General features: G+C 37.2%; 1 protein-coding gene and 1 non-coding gene across 3 annotated transcripts; both read right to left on the reverse strand.

Moving 5' to 3' along the window:
• Positions 1 to 3,346: 3,346 nt before the first annotated feature.
• cfap418 (cilia and flagella associated protein 418) lies at positions 3,347 to 15,468 on the reverse strand. Of its 2 annotated transcripts, none has more exons than XM_087848385.1 (6): positions 15,264 to 15,468; positions 14,883 to 14,985; positions 12,420 to 12,484; positions 11,994 to 12,059; positions 11,684 to 11,779; positions 3,347 to 4,099 (listed from the first exon to the last, which is right to left on the reverse strand). In XM_087848385.1, the coding sequence occupies exons 1-6, from the start codon at positions 15,401 to 15,403 to the stop codon at positions 3,940 to 3,942; spliced, it is 630 nt and encodes a 209-aa protein (XP_087704511.1). In that variant the 5' UTR covers positions 15,404 to 15,468; the 3' UTR covers positions 3,347 to 3,939. The 2 variants fall into 2 exon arrangements, with proteins under 2 accessions (XP_087704511.1, XP_087704510.1); XM_087848384.1 differs by having other exon boundaries at positions 15,258 to 15,468.
• A 1,087-nt stretch (positions 15,469 to 16,555) lies between these two features.
• trnas-aga (transfer RNA serine (anticodon AGA)) lies at positions 16,556 to 16,637 on the reverse strand. The gene has a single exon. It is a non-coding gene; the product is annotated as a tRNA-Ser (tRNA).
• Between the last annotated feature and the right edge of the window lie 1,405 nt (positions 16,638 to 18,042).

The raw sequence follows: 18,042 nt of genomic DNA on the forward strand, positions 1-18,042 counted from the left end.
AAAGGTTGCACTATATATTCTATAATACTTTTAACTAATATCATGTCAATACCAAAACAGTCAGTGGACTTTTTATTTTTAAATGTCTTCACAATGTTAATTATTTCTCTATGAGTTACAGCACCAATAAACATGGAGGACACATTCTGAGTAATATGTTTATTTAGGTCGTTATTATTTCTTGACTCTGGAATTTCTTTTACTAAATTAAAGCCAACATTTACAAAGAAATCATTAAATTCATTTGCAATGTCTTTAGTTTTATCAAGCACAATATCTTTATCTTTTTTAAAATAATCTGGATAATTCTTATTTTTTGAGCCCTTTTTGATTATACTATTTAATATCCTCCATGTTTCTTGTGTGTTACTTCTACTTTGCTCCAATAATTTGTGGTAATATTCTTTCTTACTTGTTCTTATAATATTTACTAATCTATTTTTATATAACTTGTACTTTATTTCAGCATCTTTTGTCCTCTATTTTATTAATCTCTTATATAGATTATTTTTCTTTTTACATGCATCTTCTATCCCCTTTGTGATCCATGGCTTATTTGATCTGTGATGCTTTCTAGTGATTTTCATTAAAGGACAATGTTTTTCATATAGTGAAATTACAGTTGATAAGAATGCATCATATGCACTATTTGAATCTTCATTTGCAAAATCCTCATTCCAATTGTGTTCCTTTAAGTCCACCTGGAGGGCAGCAATGGCTCTTGTTGTTCTAAGTCGTATCATATCAAATATTTGATTCTTTTGTTTAGTTTTAATCCCAAAATAATTTTGAAAAATTGCAAAAACAGGAAGATGATCGCTTATATCAGTTATAAGAAGTCCACCTACTATTTCATGGTCAATTTTATTTGTGAATATATTATCTATCAATGTAGCTGTATCAATTGTTATTCTACTTGGTTTTATAATTACAGGGAAAAGGGAGTTACTATACATTGTATTTATGAAATCTGTTGTTTTCTGATGTCCATTTGGGTTTAGCAAATCTATATTAAAATCACCACAAATTATTTGCACTTTTTTATCATTTAGGTTGCTAAACATAGCAGCAAGTTTTTCATTGAATGTCTCAAGGCATGAACCTGGTGTCCTATAGATGCAACTTATAATTATATTGTTAGCTTTTTCAACATGGATTTCAATAGTGACACATTCCAATACGTTATCTATGGTGCTTGACATACATTCAATCAGACTACATTTCAAAACTTTATCTACATATAAGGCAACACCGCCTCCTTTTTTATTCACCCTGTTCATTGTAAATAATTCGTATCCTTCCAGTCCCATTTCACTAACTTTCTCATTATCGAGCCATGTTTCTGATATTGCAATTATATTAAACTTTTTTAACTTACTTAAACATTCTGTAATTTTAGAAAAATTTTTATACAGGCTTCTACTATTGAAATGTATGACCGACAATGCATTTGCCATTTTAATATTCATATTGAATTGGTCATCTGTATAGTACTCACAAGTATTATTGGTGTTATTTTAAATAACCTTTGCTAACAGTTTTACCACTTTTCCAGTCAAAGCGCTTTGAGTGCACACACATTCACACAGCATTTTTTTTAATATTTAAAAAGTTTTTAATACTTAACCCCACTTTTTACACACTGCTATTACTGAATAGCTTGTAATATGCATTTGCTTATTACAGCAAATACACTGGTGTGGAGCCAGATGCTGCCGTCAGAAAGACAAACGGGCATCAGGAAATGTTTCCAGACATTTATCAACATGCAAACTTTTCTTTTTCTTTGCAGTTTTTTTATGGACAACATAATGCATAAAAAGACCCATGGGGTGATTTGGAAATGGTGCCATTACACTGTTTGTCCAACAGAGCAGCTCTGAAGTCAGTTTACATGCTGCTACTCTCAGCTGAGAGGAGGAAGTGACAATTGTTGTCTTTACAGTTTGCAAAATTCACTGCTGGTGAAAAAACAGCGATGCCATAATTTAATTAACTGTAAAGATTAACAGCAGATACAATGTCATAATTATTACACACTAAAATGCAAGGATCTGTTGTGGCCTAGCAGAATCAAATATTAACATCCAACATGTATAAAGTCACTTTGGAAATTATACCACAGAGAATTATGAGCTGAATCTGCAGCATCACCTGGTTTAGCAAGTTTATATCAGGTTTTGGCCTCATTGTTGAGAACTCCTACGGTTGCCTTTGATTGCAAGCAGAAGCTCTCTGCAAGAAAAAAAAAGCTTGTGAGCCCAGCCTGTGGAGGATTTAGCAGCTAAAGAGGAGTCGACAGGAAGTAAATATTTACCTTGACACGGCGCTTCATTTGGTAGTCCCTAAATCATTTTCAGATGCCTAATATTCTTTGTAATTGTTTTTGCTTCATATCCCAATCTCCTCTGGATTTTATATCCACACACTCAAATGAGTTGTGATAACTCTGAAAAGAGGTTAATGCTAAACATGTTTACATTCAGATGAGCACAACTCAGAAATTGGGAGAAATAAAGGAAGAAGATGTTTGCTGAAAATGTTCCAATAAGTAATACCCCCCCAAAAAATGCAGCAGCTGAGCAACAGAGCTACAGAGTTTATCTCAGATTTTCTAATTCACTGGGACAGCAAACAACCAAGCAGGTCAAAAAAATAAATACAGCCGTTACATCACAAGTGCCATTTGCTCTGTTGTGCTGCAGATGTTTTTCCTCCTTTTACTGCAGAACTTTCATTTTGAACTCCTCTGCCTTCTGGCAGTCAAAGCCTTTTAGGGCCATCTGACATTTTTTTAAAAAAGAAACATTATTATGTTGACATTGCTGTTTTTAAAAACGGCGAAACTCTGCGCTTGGGTGCAAATTTTGATGCCAGCTATCAAACTAGAAGTTAACAAACTCTTCAAATACAAATATACATTTCATAGATCAATTATCAATCAAAATCTTCATTTTATTGATAATTTCAATCATTTTACAGCTACACATTTGGAGAAAAGAAGGACCTGGATTTTAATCTAGTCTGGGCCCCTCTGTGTAGAGCAGGAGTCTCGAACTCACGGCCTGGGGGGCCACTTGCGGCCCATGTCACCCCTACTTGTGGCTCGTACATTGATGTGAAGAGATATGATGCAATTTGGCCCTTGAAGTTACTTTTTTCTTAGGGAGGATTTGTTTGTTGTTGAGTGCAATGTTAAAACAATTTCTTTAAAAAGCCCAAAAATGATTTAATATGACGGTAATATGAGCAGAGAGCACAAACATGCTGAGGGATTGGCTGTGTTAGCTCAGCAAAAGTTATTTGTAAAGAAAACAGTTTTCACTGGCAGTCAAAAACTAATGTGTACACCTTTGTCTGCATTTTTATTTTGTTAAATACAAACAAAATTATAGCAGAAGTGCTGCCACATGTCTGGCCAGAGAGAATACCAATTTGTTTATTTGGTAGTTCAATGAAAGACTTCAGTTAAGAGTGAGAAAGAAATGTGTTCACGTTTGCAGTTTTGTCCTGTTGTCCTGGGTGGCTGTAGGAGGTAGAGCAGGTCACCTACTGATCGGAAGGTTGGTGGTTCGATCCCTGGCTCCTCCAGTCTGCATGTCAAGTATCCTTGGGCAAGATACTAACCCCAACTTGCTGTCCGATGCATCCATCGGAGTATGAATGTGTGTGAATGTACTTAGAAAGCACTACGTATAGATAAAGTGCTTGTGAGAATGGGTGTGATTGGGTGAATGAGGCATGTTGTATAGAGCGCTTTGAGTACTCTGGGAAAGTAGAAAAGCGCTATATAAGAATCAGTCCATTTATACAATATTTTAAAAAAAACTCCTACATTTTCAGAAATTTTGGAGTTTTTTTTGTACTTCTTGAACACTAAAGTGGCCGTCCAATGAGATGACAGTCTTTCTAGCACTGAGGGTTAGGGGTTAGGGAAAATCAGTCTTGGTGTTTGCCACAGACCCATGTGAGCTGAGGTTGGTCCCTGAGGTCTGTCGGCTCTAACGTGGAGATCCAGCTGCACTGGCAGGCGTACGCCCGCAAGCCTCTCCTCTTCTTCAGCTTGGTTCCGAGCTTCTGACGTTCCGGCATGTTGTTCCTGCCGGCAGAGAAAGACAGACAGTGAACTTTAATCGTTACAAGGATAAGACCTTACCCTTCCAGCTGCAGCCCTGCAGACAGCTCCTCTGTGATCCTACTGCGCAGTACTAACTTTTCCATTTCAAACTCAATAAGAGATAAATTAAATAATGTGTGCAGAGCAATCTGCTGGAAGGACAAAATATCTGACATGCACAGATGAAAGCGAGAGAAAAAAAAGGATTCTTGCCCTTAAGGAACTTTTTAGCTATGAACAGATGCGTATATTTTTATATCTGTTACATGACAGATACGTAGAATGACCAAAGCGATAATTTTGCAATTTTACAGAAAGTCATCTGATTAAGAAACATTTTTGTTAATGTCAGAAATTATAGGGAAAAAAAACAAAAAAAAACATACACCGCAACTATGCATGAGTGAAAAGCATGTAAGAATGTAAGTATGCTAGTCTGCTGAAACGTAAGCTCTGCTCCAATTTCACTGTATGATGCCAAAGTATAGCGACAATAAAGGAATCTTTATCATATGAAACGCACTGACCGACTGGTTCCATTTCTGTGTTTCCAGCAGCTCAGACAGTGTTTTCATCACACAGCCTCTGACAGACTTCACCAAACAGCAGATGGATACAGTTAGAGACTAGACGGTGAAGTAAGGGGAAAATCTAGCTGCTTTAGAGACAGTTAATTTTTTTCGGAAGTTTGTAATTTAAAAAATAATGTTCTTTGGACACAAACACCACTTTAAACTGATGTCAGTGCTGCTCTGTAACTGGTAGATGGGTACACTCAGGACCTCAGTTTGCTCACAAAACAACCTCAATTTGTGCAGTCATGGATTCCACAGGATGTTGGAAACAATCCTTTGAGTTTGACACAACGCCATCACATAATTTCTTCAGAGTTGATACAATCGTCCGTTTTAATGCATCACCAGAGCTCTTTGTTATGTTTCAAGAAACCAGTCTGACATGACTTTTGCTCATCCTGGAAGCAGCCACTAAACATGGAAAATTATTTCCTTAAAAGAATGAACATGATTGATGACAATAAACAGAAAGGCTGCAGCATTCCAGTAATTAATTAAAAGTAGATAGAAGTTAAAGTACACTTCTACTTCTTTGTTTTCGATCATGTATACACTGTTACAATGATCTATCCTCCATGACAAATATCATCCATATAGTAACCTTTCCAAAAACACAAACAATAATACCAACCTATACTGTGTCAGTTTGGGTTAAAGTAGGTCTTTTCATTTCAATGCAAGTCTTTTCATTGCGGATTTTACATCAGTCAGTACTGAAACTCTGCAACTTAGGAAACACTGAGTTAAAGTCCTGGCTTTAGCATGAGGAGAGAAAAAATGTGAATTTTAACATCCTTAGATATTAAATGATGAAATTGAATGATCTAGATAAAGGAATCAAAGTCATTCATCGGAAATAACTATATAATGACTTATTTTTTATCTTTTAAATATACAGTGATTAACAATGACCGGTGCGCACAAACTCTTTAATCAAACCTTTCCATGTTTCCGAATTTCCAAAAAAAGCTGAAAAGAAAATAGTAAAGCACATTATCATATTTTTTTTGAATAGATGGATGCATGGATGATTACTTTTTGATGAAGATGCTAAATTACAGTTCTTTGTTAGTTTTAGTTGTTAAATGTCTGGCTTGATATATTTCTGAGACGTCCAAAGTGCCGGCTCAAATTTGGGTAGAAAAACATGAATTTGGTTTGTTATTTGCTTATAAATGCAAATGTCATTTTTAGGTTTAAACAAGTTTTTGACAGATTTCTGAATTTTTTGTATTTCTTTGTTTTTATGACAGGCGGTCGAATATATGTGTTCAGCACTGCGTTAAACACTGTAATTAAATATGAAACATTTGATTTAGACATGAAAACGTAAAATCAAACATATTTAAAGATTACACCAGTAATAGTCCAATATGAATAATCCTGACCCACTGACCTAGATTCATCCATAACAGTACCCTGATCTTCGCTAAATTAAAATGCATGCTTATGCGTGACAAATGAATACAGACAGTCATTAACATTACGCTCAAGTGTGCTTAACACGTATTTTCCTCTAGCTTTGTGCTGTTTGAGGTTGATGTTTTTTTAACTTCTGCTTTATGCTTGAAATAAAATCGGTGTCATGCAGGTCACCCCATAATAATTTATGAGTAGAAAATTATGCAAACAATTCTAAATTTGCATACTGTGCCACTCCCTTTTGCTTTTAAAATTATAGGCACAGCAGACGAGCACTTCTATCACTGTTAATGTCCTCGTGTAAGCCTCTTAATTAACAAGAAACAACAACCGTGTGGGTAGTAATGGATGCATAAGCTACACATGACCAGCCAAATGTCAAATTAGTGTGAAAGGAAACGCCTGTTTAGGAAAGCCTACTCAGACCACTGAGGACAGAAAACACGATATTCCTTATTAACAAATTATGGGTAAACTACTTAATGTACTATTCAGACAAAAACAATGAATTTAATTAGTTCAACACAGATCAAGTGTGAAATTAAATTACAGCTCGGTAGCTTAACCCTCCAGTAAAATGTGTTTGAATAGATTATAGCATAACTTTTATTTTAATCTGTCACCCGGTCTGTAAAAAAGAAAAGTCAATTTGCATGTGAATATGTTTTCCCTACATTTACATTTAGAGGCTATGAAGTGCATATGTACATGCCTCCAATGTGATGCTTCTTTTTTTTTTTAAACTTCACCTTTTGTAGCTGAAAGGTCGAAGCTCTACTCCTAACGGACTGAAGCTTGAGGATAACACTGACGTGATGACATGAAGGGCAAACTCATCATCCTGAGTGCTCCTGAGTGCTTCAAAGTGCTCTGAACCTAAAGTCACACTAAAAGTAAATTGCACACTTGTGGCGTAAAAACATTGCTAAGTGCTAACATGTCATTGGTGTGGATGTATATCTTTAGGTATATCCTGGTGTGAAAACTTGACACATTTACAGCCTTCTTAACATCTCATAATGTCTTCCCAAGCACTAAAAGCCTTCTGGACGCATACGTTAAGGTTTCCTGCACTTTCCAGTGAAAAACACTTTAAGACCGTCTTAAGCTTCACAGAGCCAGCTTCACCGTTTCTATATACTCTGGAAACCTTTCATAGTCAGAAGATTTCTGGTGTTTTACCCGCACACTAACAACAACTCATTTAGATGTATTAGATCTTTTGTGTATGTACTTATATATTAATTCCGATATTACTCATAAATCACCACCTACCCACCTGCCTATCGATCGATCTATCCTACATGCATATCTGTGTTGTCTTTCAGAAGGAAACTATACAGACCCAAGCACCAAACAGCTCCTCTATTACAACTTTATATTTTATGTCACGAGATTGAGAATATCTCCCTTCTACTTAGCAGAAGTTAGGTGAAAAGATGTAGAAGACAACTTTGATGGGCATCTAAACAGGATTAAGAATTTCATAAAAAGTAAAGGCTGAAAAGCCTTTTTATCACATAAAAAAATTGAAGGAAACATTTTCTCTGCAGTCTTCAAGACTACAAGGCAGCAGATCTAACCACAGCCTCACCATGCTTACTATTGTGGGGACCACAAGTTTTGATTTCCCAGACTTCCATGCAAATAAGCTCACCATGCGGTATAGGCATAACCCCATGGGAAACATGCTTTGCTTTGGACAAAGACTGGATTTAAAACTGTAGTTACATATTTGCCTAACAGGTGAAAGTCTGTGAAGTCTGGTGAAATCTGCCAGATTAAGCGTGTGGAGATAACCGCTGTGGTGACCCATTGTGAATAAGGAGCACCTGAAAGTAACTTTATGTGTGATCTAGACATCTACTAAACTTTCACCTCTGAACCACAATGAACATGATTTTAATCTCGACAGCTCTGTACCATTTACACGCCCTTTCAGACCCATAATCAACAGAAAATTGCTCAGTGGGGTATGGATGAATGGCTGAAATTAGGTTGAATTCGTGTTAGTGTAAAGGCCTGAAATGACAACCTTTCTCTTTTCAACTCAATTCAGATTTATTTTTAAAAGAGACTTAATCCACAAAATAATGTCCATAGACATCTGGTACATGGGGGAGCAATTTTTCTTCATTAATGAGGTTATTTTGTTTCCATTGTCAAAGTGAAAATATGTCTAGACTGAGTTTTCCTTATTCGGAAAGGATCAGATGGAATGCTTTAAGATCACATTGCCAACTGATGCAAATAAATTCTGTTTTTGAGGAATTAAGGCAATTTTTTTAAGAATGGTACTGGACCAGAATTTCACCATCAGCTAATCTACTAACAAATTTGACTTCAATCCAATCTCCAATAATATTTAAAGAAATGTAGACTCAATCATGAATCAGTGTCTTAGCACCATCAGCCTTAACCCAATTTCCCTTGGGATGAATAAAGTATTATCAATCAATTTATTTACACCTACGTATTTTCAGCTATTGAAATGGAAGAGAATCGATCAACTTGAAAAGAGAAAGTCACCTGCAAATAGAACAATGCAGTCACACCATGTGCAGGTACAAATGCTGGCAACGACATCACCCACACTGTAGGCTCTCCATACATTTGACACAGACGTTAATCAGCCTCACTGTTCAGTTAAACCCTCAGTTCCTTTATTTATTTATTTATTTGCCTTTACAGTAGCTCTCAAACTTTTACTCAAATACTTACTTTACTTAAATAATGGTCAGACACCTTAGTCTCACTTCATACTTTTCACCTGATTATCTGTGGCCCATTAGTGTGACCCGCCATAGTCTAAGAACCGCCGCAATAACGAGTGACAGCGTCACCAGAAGTCAACCTTTGTCCCTGCTGCAGCTGCACGTGCGGACAAAATGACACCATTACCTGTTGTAACATTAATGAAGGTCCCCTGTGTGGTGTTATCTGAATGGTATTCTACTGCTTTAGTATTAAAATTATGGAAAGCTCATTTCTCACATCATCATAAGTAGATAAAAGCATGAGGATGAACCTGTTTGTGTAGTTCAAACTGCATTCACAATATCACATATTACTAATTATTTATGTCCTTATGAACTTTGTTTTCATATATTTTCTGAGCAACAGAAAGAAATCTATGAACTGGGTTGTAAACACAAGCAACAAGAGTAAAAACAGACTGCTGCTTGTCTGACAAGTAGCACGACTCACAGATAACTAAGATATTATGTGAATTCTGTCAAGAGAAAGTTTACAGAAAGAAAACCTAATATGGTCACATTTATATAACTGTGATACTCAGTCTGTAAGCTTGTACCAGCAGTCTGCTTAGTTTATAGTTTTCTGGATAGGCTTAACAAGGGTGTGGGAGTAGGTTAGTGTGGTTGTTTATATTCTAGTCACAAAGATCTGCAGATGCTGAATTGTTTCCATTTGGGAAAGGTAACTGCTCTTATCTGGACTGTGGGTGGATTAATGAGGGCTGAACATGTTTTACAATGTGCCCTGTTCTACTTTACTCAGAGTTCAGCTCGTCTAGAAGGAAAAAAAACAAAAACATATACATTTAAAAGCAGCTCCACAGAACAATACTGCCCCCATCTGGTCAAGCACAAAAACCCAATAAATCTTGAGAAAAAATAATAATTTAATTTTCTTAAAACACATAAACATTTAAATTCAATTTTTATGCCTTGTGATTCATTTTTATATTGTGCCAATTCAAAAACGGTCACCTTAAGGTGCTTTATATGGTAAAGGTAATGACACCAACAAGTCCACTGTCCCAAATATGGGAACAAGTGAAAAACACTGTTTTGGTCAATGAGCCATTCCATGCACTAAGACTGAAACACTGAGATACTGAAAGGGTTCTGTAATAGAGCACAAGCAATGAAAGACTTTTATAATTCACTTACATACTTACAATATGAGTAGACTATAATAATTAGAACATTCATTCAATATCCCCAAAATCTCCAGCCTTCCTGACATTATGTGTGAGTAAGAGTTGTGGATAATTTGGAGTCTCACACTTAACAATGTTGGTATTAAGATAAACATCCAGGAAATTCCTTATAAAATAATAAAAGGCAGCACAGAGGCTTTTAATACTGTAAAATAGGATTTCATGACTTTCATGTTATTTGGGTACAAATGTGTTTGCTCATACTTGATTGGCCAGTAAAGCCTCATTCCAGATGATGATGTCATGTTCAGAGGTTTTTTTTTTGGTCCCTCTGCTGCATCAATAAATTGGCCTCATTCAGTTTCACACTGTTACCTGTCAGAACATGGCACACTACTCAGTACGCACACAACATACAGCTAAAGTCCACAACAACTGATCTGCACTTATGTGTAACAGACTACTTTATCACTGCTCCCTGGCTTTGTGGGGAAGGTGGAGTGAATATAGTTGAAACTCACACAGGGGATCTCAGTGTGTGTGTTATGGATCATCAAATTGATGCCACATAAGTCGAAAAGTGGTGAGAACAATGAAATGCTGTGGAAGTTCACTTCTGTACAGCCCCACTGGTACTGGTTGGTAACCTAGGATCCCCAATAAGGATGACAATAAGTGTGTGTGTGTGTGTGTGTGTGTGTGTGTGTGTGTGTGTGTGTGTGTGTGTGTGTGTGTGTGTGTGTGTGTGTGTGTGTGTGTGTGTGTGTTGGGGGAGGGGTGGGGGGTGTCACAAGATAAAACCAGTAGCAGGTTTAAAAATATGTATGGCAAATTTATAGACAAATATAGTTATTTTGATTCAAATGTATTGTTTTCCTTGCAAGTTTTTGTATTTTGTTTTTATGTGTTCAAGAGGAAAAATGAAGCAGAAAAAAAATCTGTTTTATCTGAAAAGTTCACAGCTGGGAAACATTTGAAACTGATGAAAGGAGTGGTGAGTGGCTTTGAGTCTCAAGAGACCAAGCTATTCTAGAGACTAAAATGCCAGAGTGGGGTCATTTTATTATATTTTTTCTGATGGCTTTACTCGTGTTTATCTCACCTCTGGTGTTTCATTTATATGTGACAGATATTCTAAAATGTTCTAATAGACTTAAACGTGACTGAAAACTAGAATTATGTAAAAAGTAATCAAAACATTTTCATCATCAACTTTGGCAACAAGCCTTATGCAGCTGCACATCTTACTATTCTAAGTCATCATAATTCCTGTAAAAAACTATGAAAGTTTCAATGAAAAGTTGCAGATAAAGTTCAAATATTTAAAAATAATCACTGCTGGGCTCATAAATTATCCCGATCAATCACTTGAAGGTTATAGGCTGACCAAAAACCAAAGTTTTTAAGAAGTACTAGCAGAGCACACTAAACTGCATATACAGTCTGTAGAGGCTAAGCCTACACTGGAAGCAGGTGAGGTGTTCGTGTGTCTACCTTAAATACATTCCCATAGACACACCATATGTAAAACACAAAAGGTGACCACTAGCGCCATACATGAGGTACCAATTTAAATCTGTTACTCGTGTTCCTCTTTAAAACTTCTTTAATCACGCATTTTCTTGTCAAGATGAGAAAAACATGGCATTGAGCCTGCAGACTCACCTGAGAAACAGGTAATCACAGGTTGAATCCCACTCACAGTCATCAAACATCAGCACCCGAAAGTCGCAGGATATACACCTCAGCTGGTCACATGATCTATTGGTATACAGTCAGTTATTATTTGCAATAGGCAATGAATACACACTATAGGTAATCACTCATTGGTCTATAATCATTTGAAAATGCACCGTGGTATAATTTATTTAAACTAATAAAAAGTATGTTGTGGATCCTAGAGTTCTACATCTTTATAAACCAGGACCAGACGAGACCTGACAGACGCTCTCAGTATGAAATTATTTTTTCACACCTCTTGGATGCGGCTGTTCCGACACCATTTGCGACAGAGCTCCCGCCAATAAAAACAGGACAGCACCTGGATGCAGAACACACAGTGCAGATTGTGTCCAGACAAACAGAAAGAGCAAGAAAATCAAAATCCTGCATAAACAGGATACACAGCCTGAACAAACACACAACCTGGTTGTTACTTTTATATTTAATATAAAGACTTTTATCTGGCCACTGATACGCTTCCACATAATTTGTTACTGACTTTTATCTTGGTTAACTATCCTCCATACACTGATTTAGTGAATATCCAAACTTATGGCACATGTAGAAATACTAACTCCGAGACAAATGCAGTTTAACTTCCTTGCATCCTGTGATTATTGCATGCCTGCATGTTTTTGTTGTTTTTTTTTTTAAAGTTTGAATAAACTAAAAGACTTACTTTCTCCCTCCCGACTGAGATGGAAGCCTCTTTTCCACATGTGGCCCTTTAGGAAACTGCTCAGCCTAAAATGAAAGGTTAAAAAAAAAAAAAAGAGTTATTTCTTTCTTAAACTGACTTAGTCACATTTGAAAACCCAGGTGTATGTTTATGGCTCTAACTGGTTATTCATAATGCAGGTAAAGACTTGAAGATGAGACAGGTACATCATAATAATATCTGACTGTGAAGGCAGAAGCTGAACCTAGATATCGGCACTTCACTTTAAGTGTTTCACATAATTGTATTCTTCCACCTGCCTCTTCTTAGAACCCGCTCCTGGTGCCTGTGCTGCATCCTCTTTGTACCAAACATAGCTGGTCACAGCCAGTTTTAGTGTTGTGACCGAGTGACCGAGTTTCCCTCTGTCAGAGGACCAGAGCGGCTGAGTCATGTGTTATTTGGAGGATCTGAAAAATAATTTTGAACATAAGAATTTGAGCCGTACCTAAATTAATAGATTTTGCCCCCACTTGAAAAAAGAAATCCTTTGAGTATCTGGTTCTCCAGCTTGAAATGCTCCGCTGTGTTTACCTGCTGGTCACTAACTTTCTTTTTATTGGTCAAATTGGTTGATCATAGCTTTTCTGTTAAATTGATGCTGAACTGAACAATTTCTAAGGCACAAAGGCAAAACAGAGGAAAAAATGTAACAAATTGCATAGCAGGGAACTACAGTGTATTAGGAACAGATATTTCCTGTGTGTGTGTGTGTGTGTGTGTGTGTGTGTGTGTGTTATGGGGTTCTTTGTGGCAGCAATTTATTTAATTAGTGTAATTGTTTTATATAGCACATTTTTTGGCTTGCTCTTGCCTAATAAGTCAACTTGTCACATCATCCATTTAGTTAATAGCTGACACACATTAAATATTTGGAATTTTGTTACTGGAAACTGTGTATCCTCTACTTTTATTATATATTTTCCCTCACTTTATGCAAAATTATCATGATTAGCTAATGCAACTCCTTTGAGAATAGTTTCAAACAATAATTTTCTGTTTTTTCCCCTCAGTATACCTGTCTATCAGCTCAATTATCCAAGTTAAGGCTACTCCCTGCTTCATTCATTGGGCACTGTAAGACTGTGGCTCTCAAACTGTGGCTCATGAACAATCAGAGGACCGTACTTTCAAGCAACATTAGAGATCTATTAAAGTAACTTAAAGTTTTACCCTAAAAAGCGGTTGACTTCTTATAAGAATACACTGCGATGGTAACTTGTGCTGCAAATCAACACGTATAAAAATCACTTTTTGCTAACTATCAGTTTTCTAAAAAGCAGTGACCACAGAGGAGTGGCACCTGGTGTGCTCTTCTGCAGCTGTAGCTCATCTGCTTCAAACTTTGATGTTTTGTGCATTTAGAGATGTTCATCTGCATTCCTGGTCTCTCGCAAGTGGTTTTTTGAGTAACTGTTGCCTTCCATTCAGCCCACAGCCTTAATCCTCTTACCTCTCTGGGTCAAGGCATTTTGACCCCGAAAACTGCTGCTCTCTGGATATTTTCTCTTTTCCAGAAAATTCTCTGCAAAGATGGTTGTGTAAGAAAATCCTAGCAGATCAGCGTTTTATGATATACGTAGACCAGCTAGACCCAGACCATGTCACCAATGACTATGCCACATTCAAAAATCACTAAAATCATCTTTCTTCTGATTCTCTGCTTGAACTTAAGGAGCTTGTCTAGACCATCAGCATGCTTAAATACATTGACTGTATGCCGTGTGATTGGCTATTTAGATTGGATTTGCATTAACAACCACTTAACTGGTGTATACCTAATGAAATGGCTGGTGAATGTATATAGGGCCTTTCAAGGCTTACTGACTAAAGCACTAAACCACACATATTCCTATCAGGCACTGCTGACAAATGCCGGGTTGACTTATGAAGGTAATAACTACCTTTGTGTAAGTGCTTAACCTGAATGCAGATATTGAGATAAATTAATCTTGACATTTTGAACTTACTCTGTGGTCCTACATGAAAACAAACATGTGAAGTGAAACTAGTTGAATAAATATACTTATTGCTAAGGCTTGATAAAATCTCTGGGGCATGCCAGCCTGAGGGCCAACACCAGCTCTTGGTAAGATTTTATGAGGATCCCGAGCCTGAGAAAGAAGAAAGCACACCTGTGCATTTCATTCATGACTTCATCACTTCAGACATGATACAGCAGTGCAAAATAAGATTATGGGACCACAACACAAGATTAAGCCTTCCTAACAATTTCAGATACAAGCAGTGCCAGCTCAGCATCAGTTAAAAACTTAAAGTATATGACAGCAGTGTGACCCTCAATCATATGCAAGACTTAAAAGATGTTTTAAGGTGTACTTGGCAAGCTTTCCTATATGCCGTGCCTTCTTGTAATTCACAGTTCTCTTTCCAGAATTCCGAGCGGGTTCAAGTCAATCTTACCTTTGGCTGAGGGAAATGACTGCAGTCTTCCTCCTGTAATTCCTCTAGCAGGGCGTCAATATCCTCAGTGACACTGTTCACTGACCGTTTAGGCTTTGTGGCACTAAATCAGAAACAAATACATGGGTTAGTGTCTTGGGGTTGTAGCAGGTGCTGGTGACAGATATTAATGACTGTTTTTAAGAGCAAACCTCTGTATCTACAATAACCCATATTCTGCATATTTCGGCAGTTTCTAGTATAATTTGAAAACGCTGAAGCCATTGAATATAAACTGAACTGATTATTAAGTTAAATAGTAGCAATGCATGGAAGCTGAAGTAATGCTCAGCTAACTTATACCTGACATGTGCTAGCCAAGTTAGCTTTGTTTACCCGTGCCTTTTCTGTCCGTCTTTGTCTTTCTCGTCTTTTCCAATCACATTTGAGTTGGTGCGAGCCGCTGAGGACGCGATTGAAACGTTGCGACAAAACTTTTTCTCGACTTCATCCAGCAACTCGTCCAAATCTTCATCATCCATCGTAAAGAGTTCATCCGACAGAATGCTGTACCCCCACTCCAGCTAATCAGCACAAGCTAGCGGCCGAAACCATGAGAGCGTTCGTCGTTGCTAAGCAACAGTGGAACATGGCGGAAGGCGAGCTGCGGTATCTTCAAAATAAAAGTCTAAATTGAATCATGCTCAAAGAAGGTTTTAATTTATACTTGACATTAGGTATTACATTAGGGATTTGCCCCAGAGCCTCTGCTGGTTTGCAGATGTTTGTGTCTACCTGGCATATGTAGGTCAGGCATGAATCTCCTGGACTATGACGTTTGTAGACAACAGTGTTATCTATAATGAGAGTAGGGACCTGATAAAATAGGGTCTGGAGAAGTGGGGTCATTGTTCTCTAGAGAGATTGCGAATGAAAATCAGTAGAAGAAAGAAATACTCAAGATAGCAGTGAGACCCAAAAAAAACCCATACAGGAACACACACTTTGAACAGAAGAAACAAAGGTCTATGTCTAACCTTTTTTCAGGTTAAAGTATAATGATATCTTACAGGTAACTATCAAATAATTACATTTGACAACATGGGCACGCAACTTCTATTATATATTGGGATGTTTATTTATAATGGGATATTTATAAATAGAGCTATTTGTATTTATTAGAGCTATTTGTATTTTTCTTGCTGTGTTTTATTTCATTTAGTTGTACAGCACTTTGGTCATCTGTGTTGTTTTTAAATGTTTATAAATCTCAGTCATGATTTTGTTCTGTTTTGTAGCTCTGTAATATATTGTGTTTCAATAAGTTTAATTAGAACGCTTATTTTATTACTTATTTTATTTTGAAAATGTGACAGGATGTACTGTTAGTTGTTCTTTCGTTGCTCATAACATTAGAACAACCGTTTTTAAACTATCTATCCATCCATTCACTTCCCCTTATCCCTTTCAGGGTCGCTGAGGGCGCTGTCATAGGGCGAGAGGCGGGGTACACCCTGGACAGGTCGCCAGTTTGTCGCAGGGCCAACACAACCATTCGCACTCACATTCACTCGCACATTCACACCTAGCTTAAACTAATGTAAGCTAATTTGTGAACAATAAAATAGTTCTTTGAAAACTGGAGAATGTAGAACTGCAAATTGCATTTAAAAAAAAAATAAGCCAAAAAGCTTCGTTGTCGGCAGGATTCGAACCTGCGCGGGGAGACCCCAATGGATTTCTAGTCCATCGCCTTAACCACTCGGCCACGACAACCAGATGGAGCTGTACCTTCAAGTTGCACGTTTTTAATAGTCTACGTTAGTCTTATACGAACGACAGAATGAGTTCTTTTGGTTCATAGCGTAGTTCTACTGAACTGTACTGTACAAAGTACAAGTACAGTTCCGCAGAACTACGCGAGGTCTGAGTTTTACAAGAAGTGCTGCTTTGAAAAAGTCCCAACCACTCAAACACGGTGAAGTGTGAAGACGGCGGAAGAAACTTGGTTAACCTTGAAGTTGAGTTGTTTAGGGTCAAGGAACAAGTCTGACTTCCTGCTCATTCAACATTAAAGAAAACCCAAGTCGTATTCCCGTATTACGAGTTCAGGTGCCTTCCCATCAGGTGCAACGCTTTTCCACGAAGTTCCCTGAAATCAATTAAGACTTTAGGGAGTTTCACAGTTTTATAAAAAAAAAAAAAAAAATAGAATAATAAAATAGAATACTACTCTCCCTGAACACTCACAGAGCTTTATACAATACTCTTCAGGTTGAGGGATTGCCCTGCTTCCATTATGACACATAAAATATATTTAGAAGCTTAGCATTCATCCAGCGGCAACTTAATTCCATAATATACAGTGAACTGTATGTATTCATCTATATAAAGCTTCCTTAACCATTGTGTCAGCTCTCCCTTCACTTCAAATGCAGCCATTTATCTATCTATCCCCTTTTTAAATGCTTATCCAGTTCACATGAGCCTGTTCCAGCTAACACTTGGCATTTTCCCAGAACAAGCTGACAGAGGTGGTTCAACTCCAGCATCGTTCTGTTGAGAGGAAGCAGTGCCATGCTGCCCAGCTCTTCACTTCATTTCTTAGCAAGCTCATGTCTAACTACACTTACTAGTTAGTAAGGTTTGTCAGGTAACAATGAAGCCCAAGATGCAGTTTAACAGCTGTCATCTTAGAAGTGTCAGTGTAATAACTCATAAATTAGCTTTTCTAACTACTCCTATTATCACCTACTTCAGTTTGTAGTAAATTTACTGGCACTGACTGGTAGAGTGGTTTTCTACTCTAAGAACACTTTTACACTACAAACTCCATCCACCAATCCCAAACCAAGCATGTTGCCCAACAACACTTTAGTACGGAGACTCAAGGAACTGGAGATCGAACAACTGATCCCACAAGTTATTAATGACCTCTTATATTTTATGTGAGAGTTTGGAAAGCAACAAGGAATGCCCAGAGTCTGTCCAGGAGAGGTAGAAGCTTCTGAGTAATTTCTGACTTCCAAATATATGCATGATCAGTCATATATTATTAGACACTAATGTGCTGCACTTTAGTTGATGAACAGACCCCAAAAAGCTGCAGAGACACAGATCCAAACTCAAAAATGTATTTATTTAATATACAGGCAGTATTTGGGAGATCACTGGTACTGCA

The sequence above is a fragment of the Neolamprologus brichardi genome, chromosome 11, assembly GCF_056152115.1.
Source record: "Neolamprologus brichardi isolate AB-2024 chromosome 11, ASM5615211v1, whole genome shotgun sequence".
NCBI lineage: Eukaryota > Metazoa > Chordata > Actinopteri > Cichliformes > Cichlidae > Neolamprologus > Neolamprologus brichardi.

Bases quoted from the DNA above. Each gene is read 5' to 3' on its own strand.
- cfap418 (XM_087848384.1), bottom strand. From the start codon at position 15,403: ATGGATGATGAAGATTTGGACGAGTTGCTGGATGAAGTCGAGAAAAAG. The intron at 14,986-15,257 runs GTAAACAAAGCT...TTTCTGATTTAG, and splicing joins GACGGACAGAAAAGGCACGG to TGCCACAAAGCCTAAACGGT. The intron at 12,485-14,882 runs GTAAGATTGACT...CTTTCATTTTAG, and splicing joins GTCATTTCCCTCAGCCAAAG to GCTGAGCAGTTTCCTAAAGG.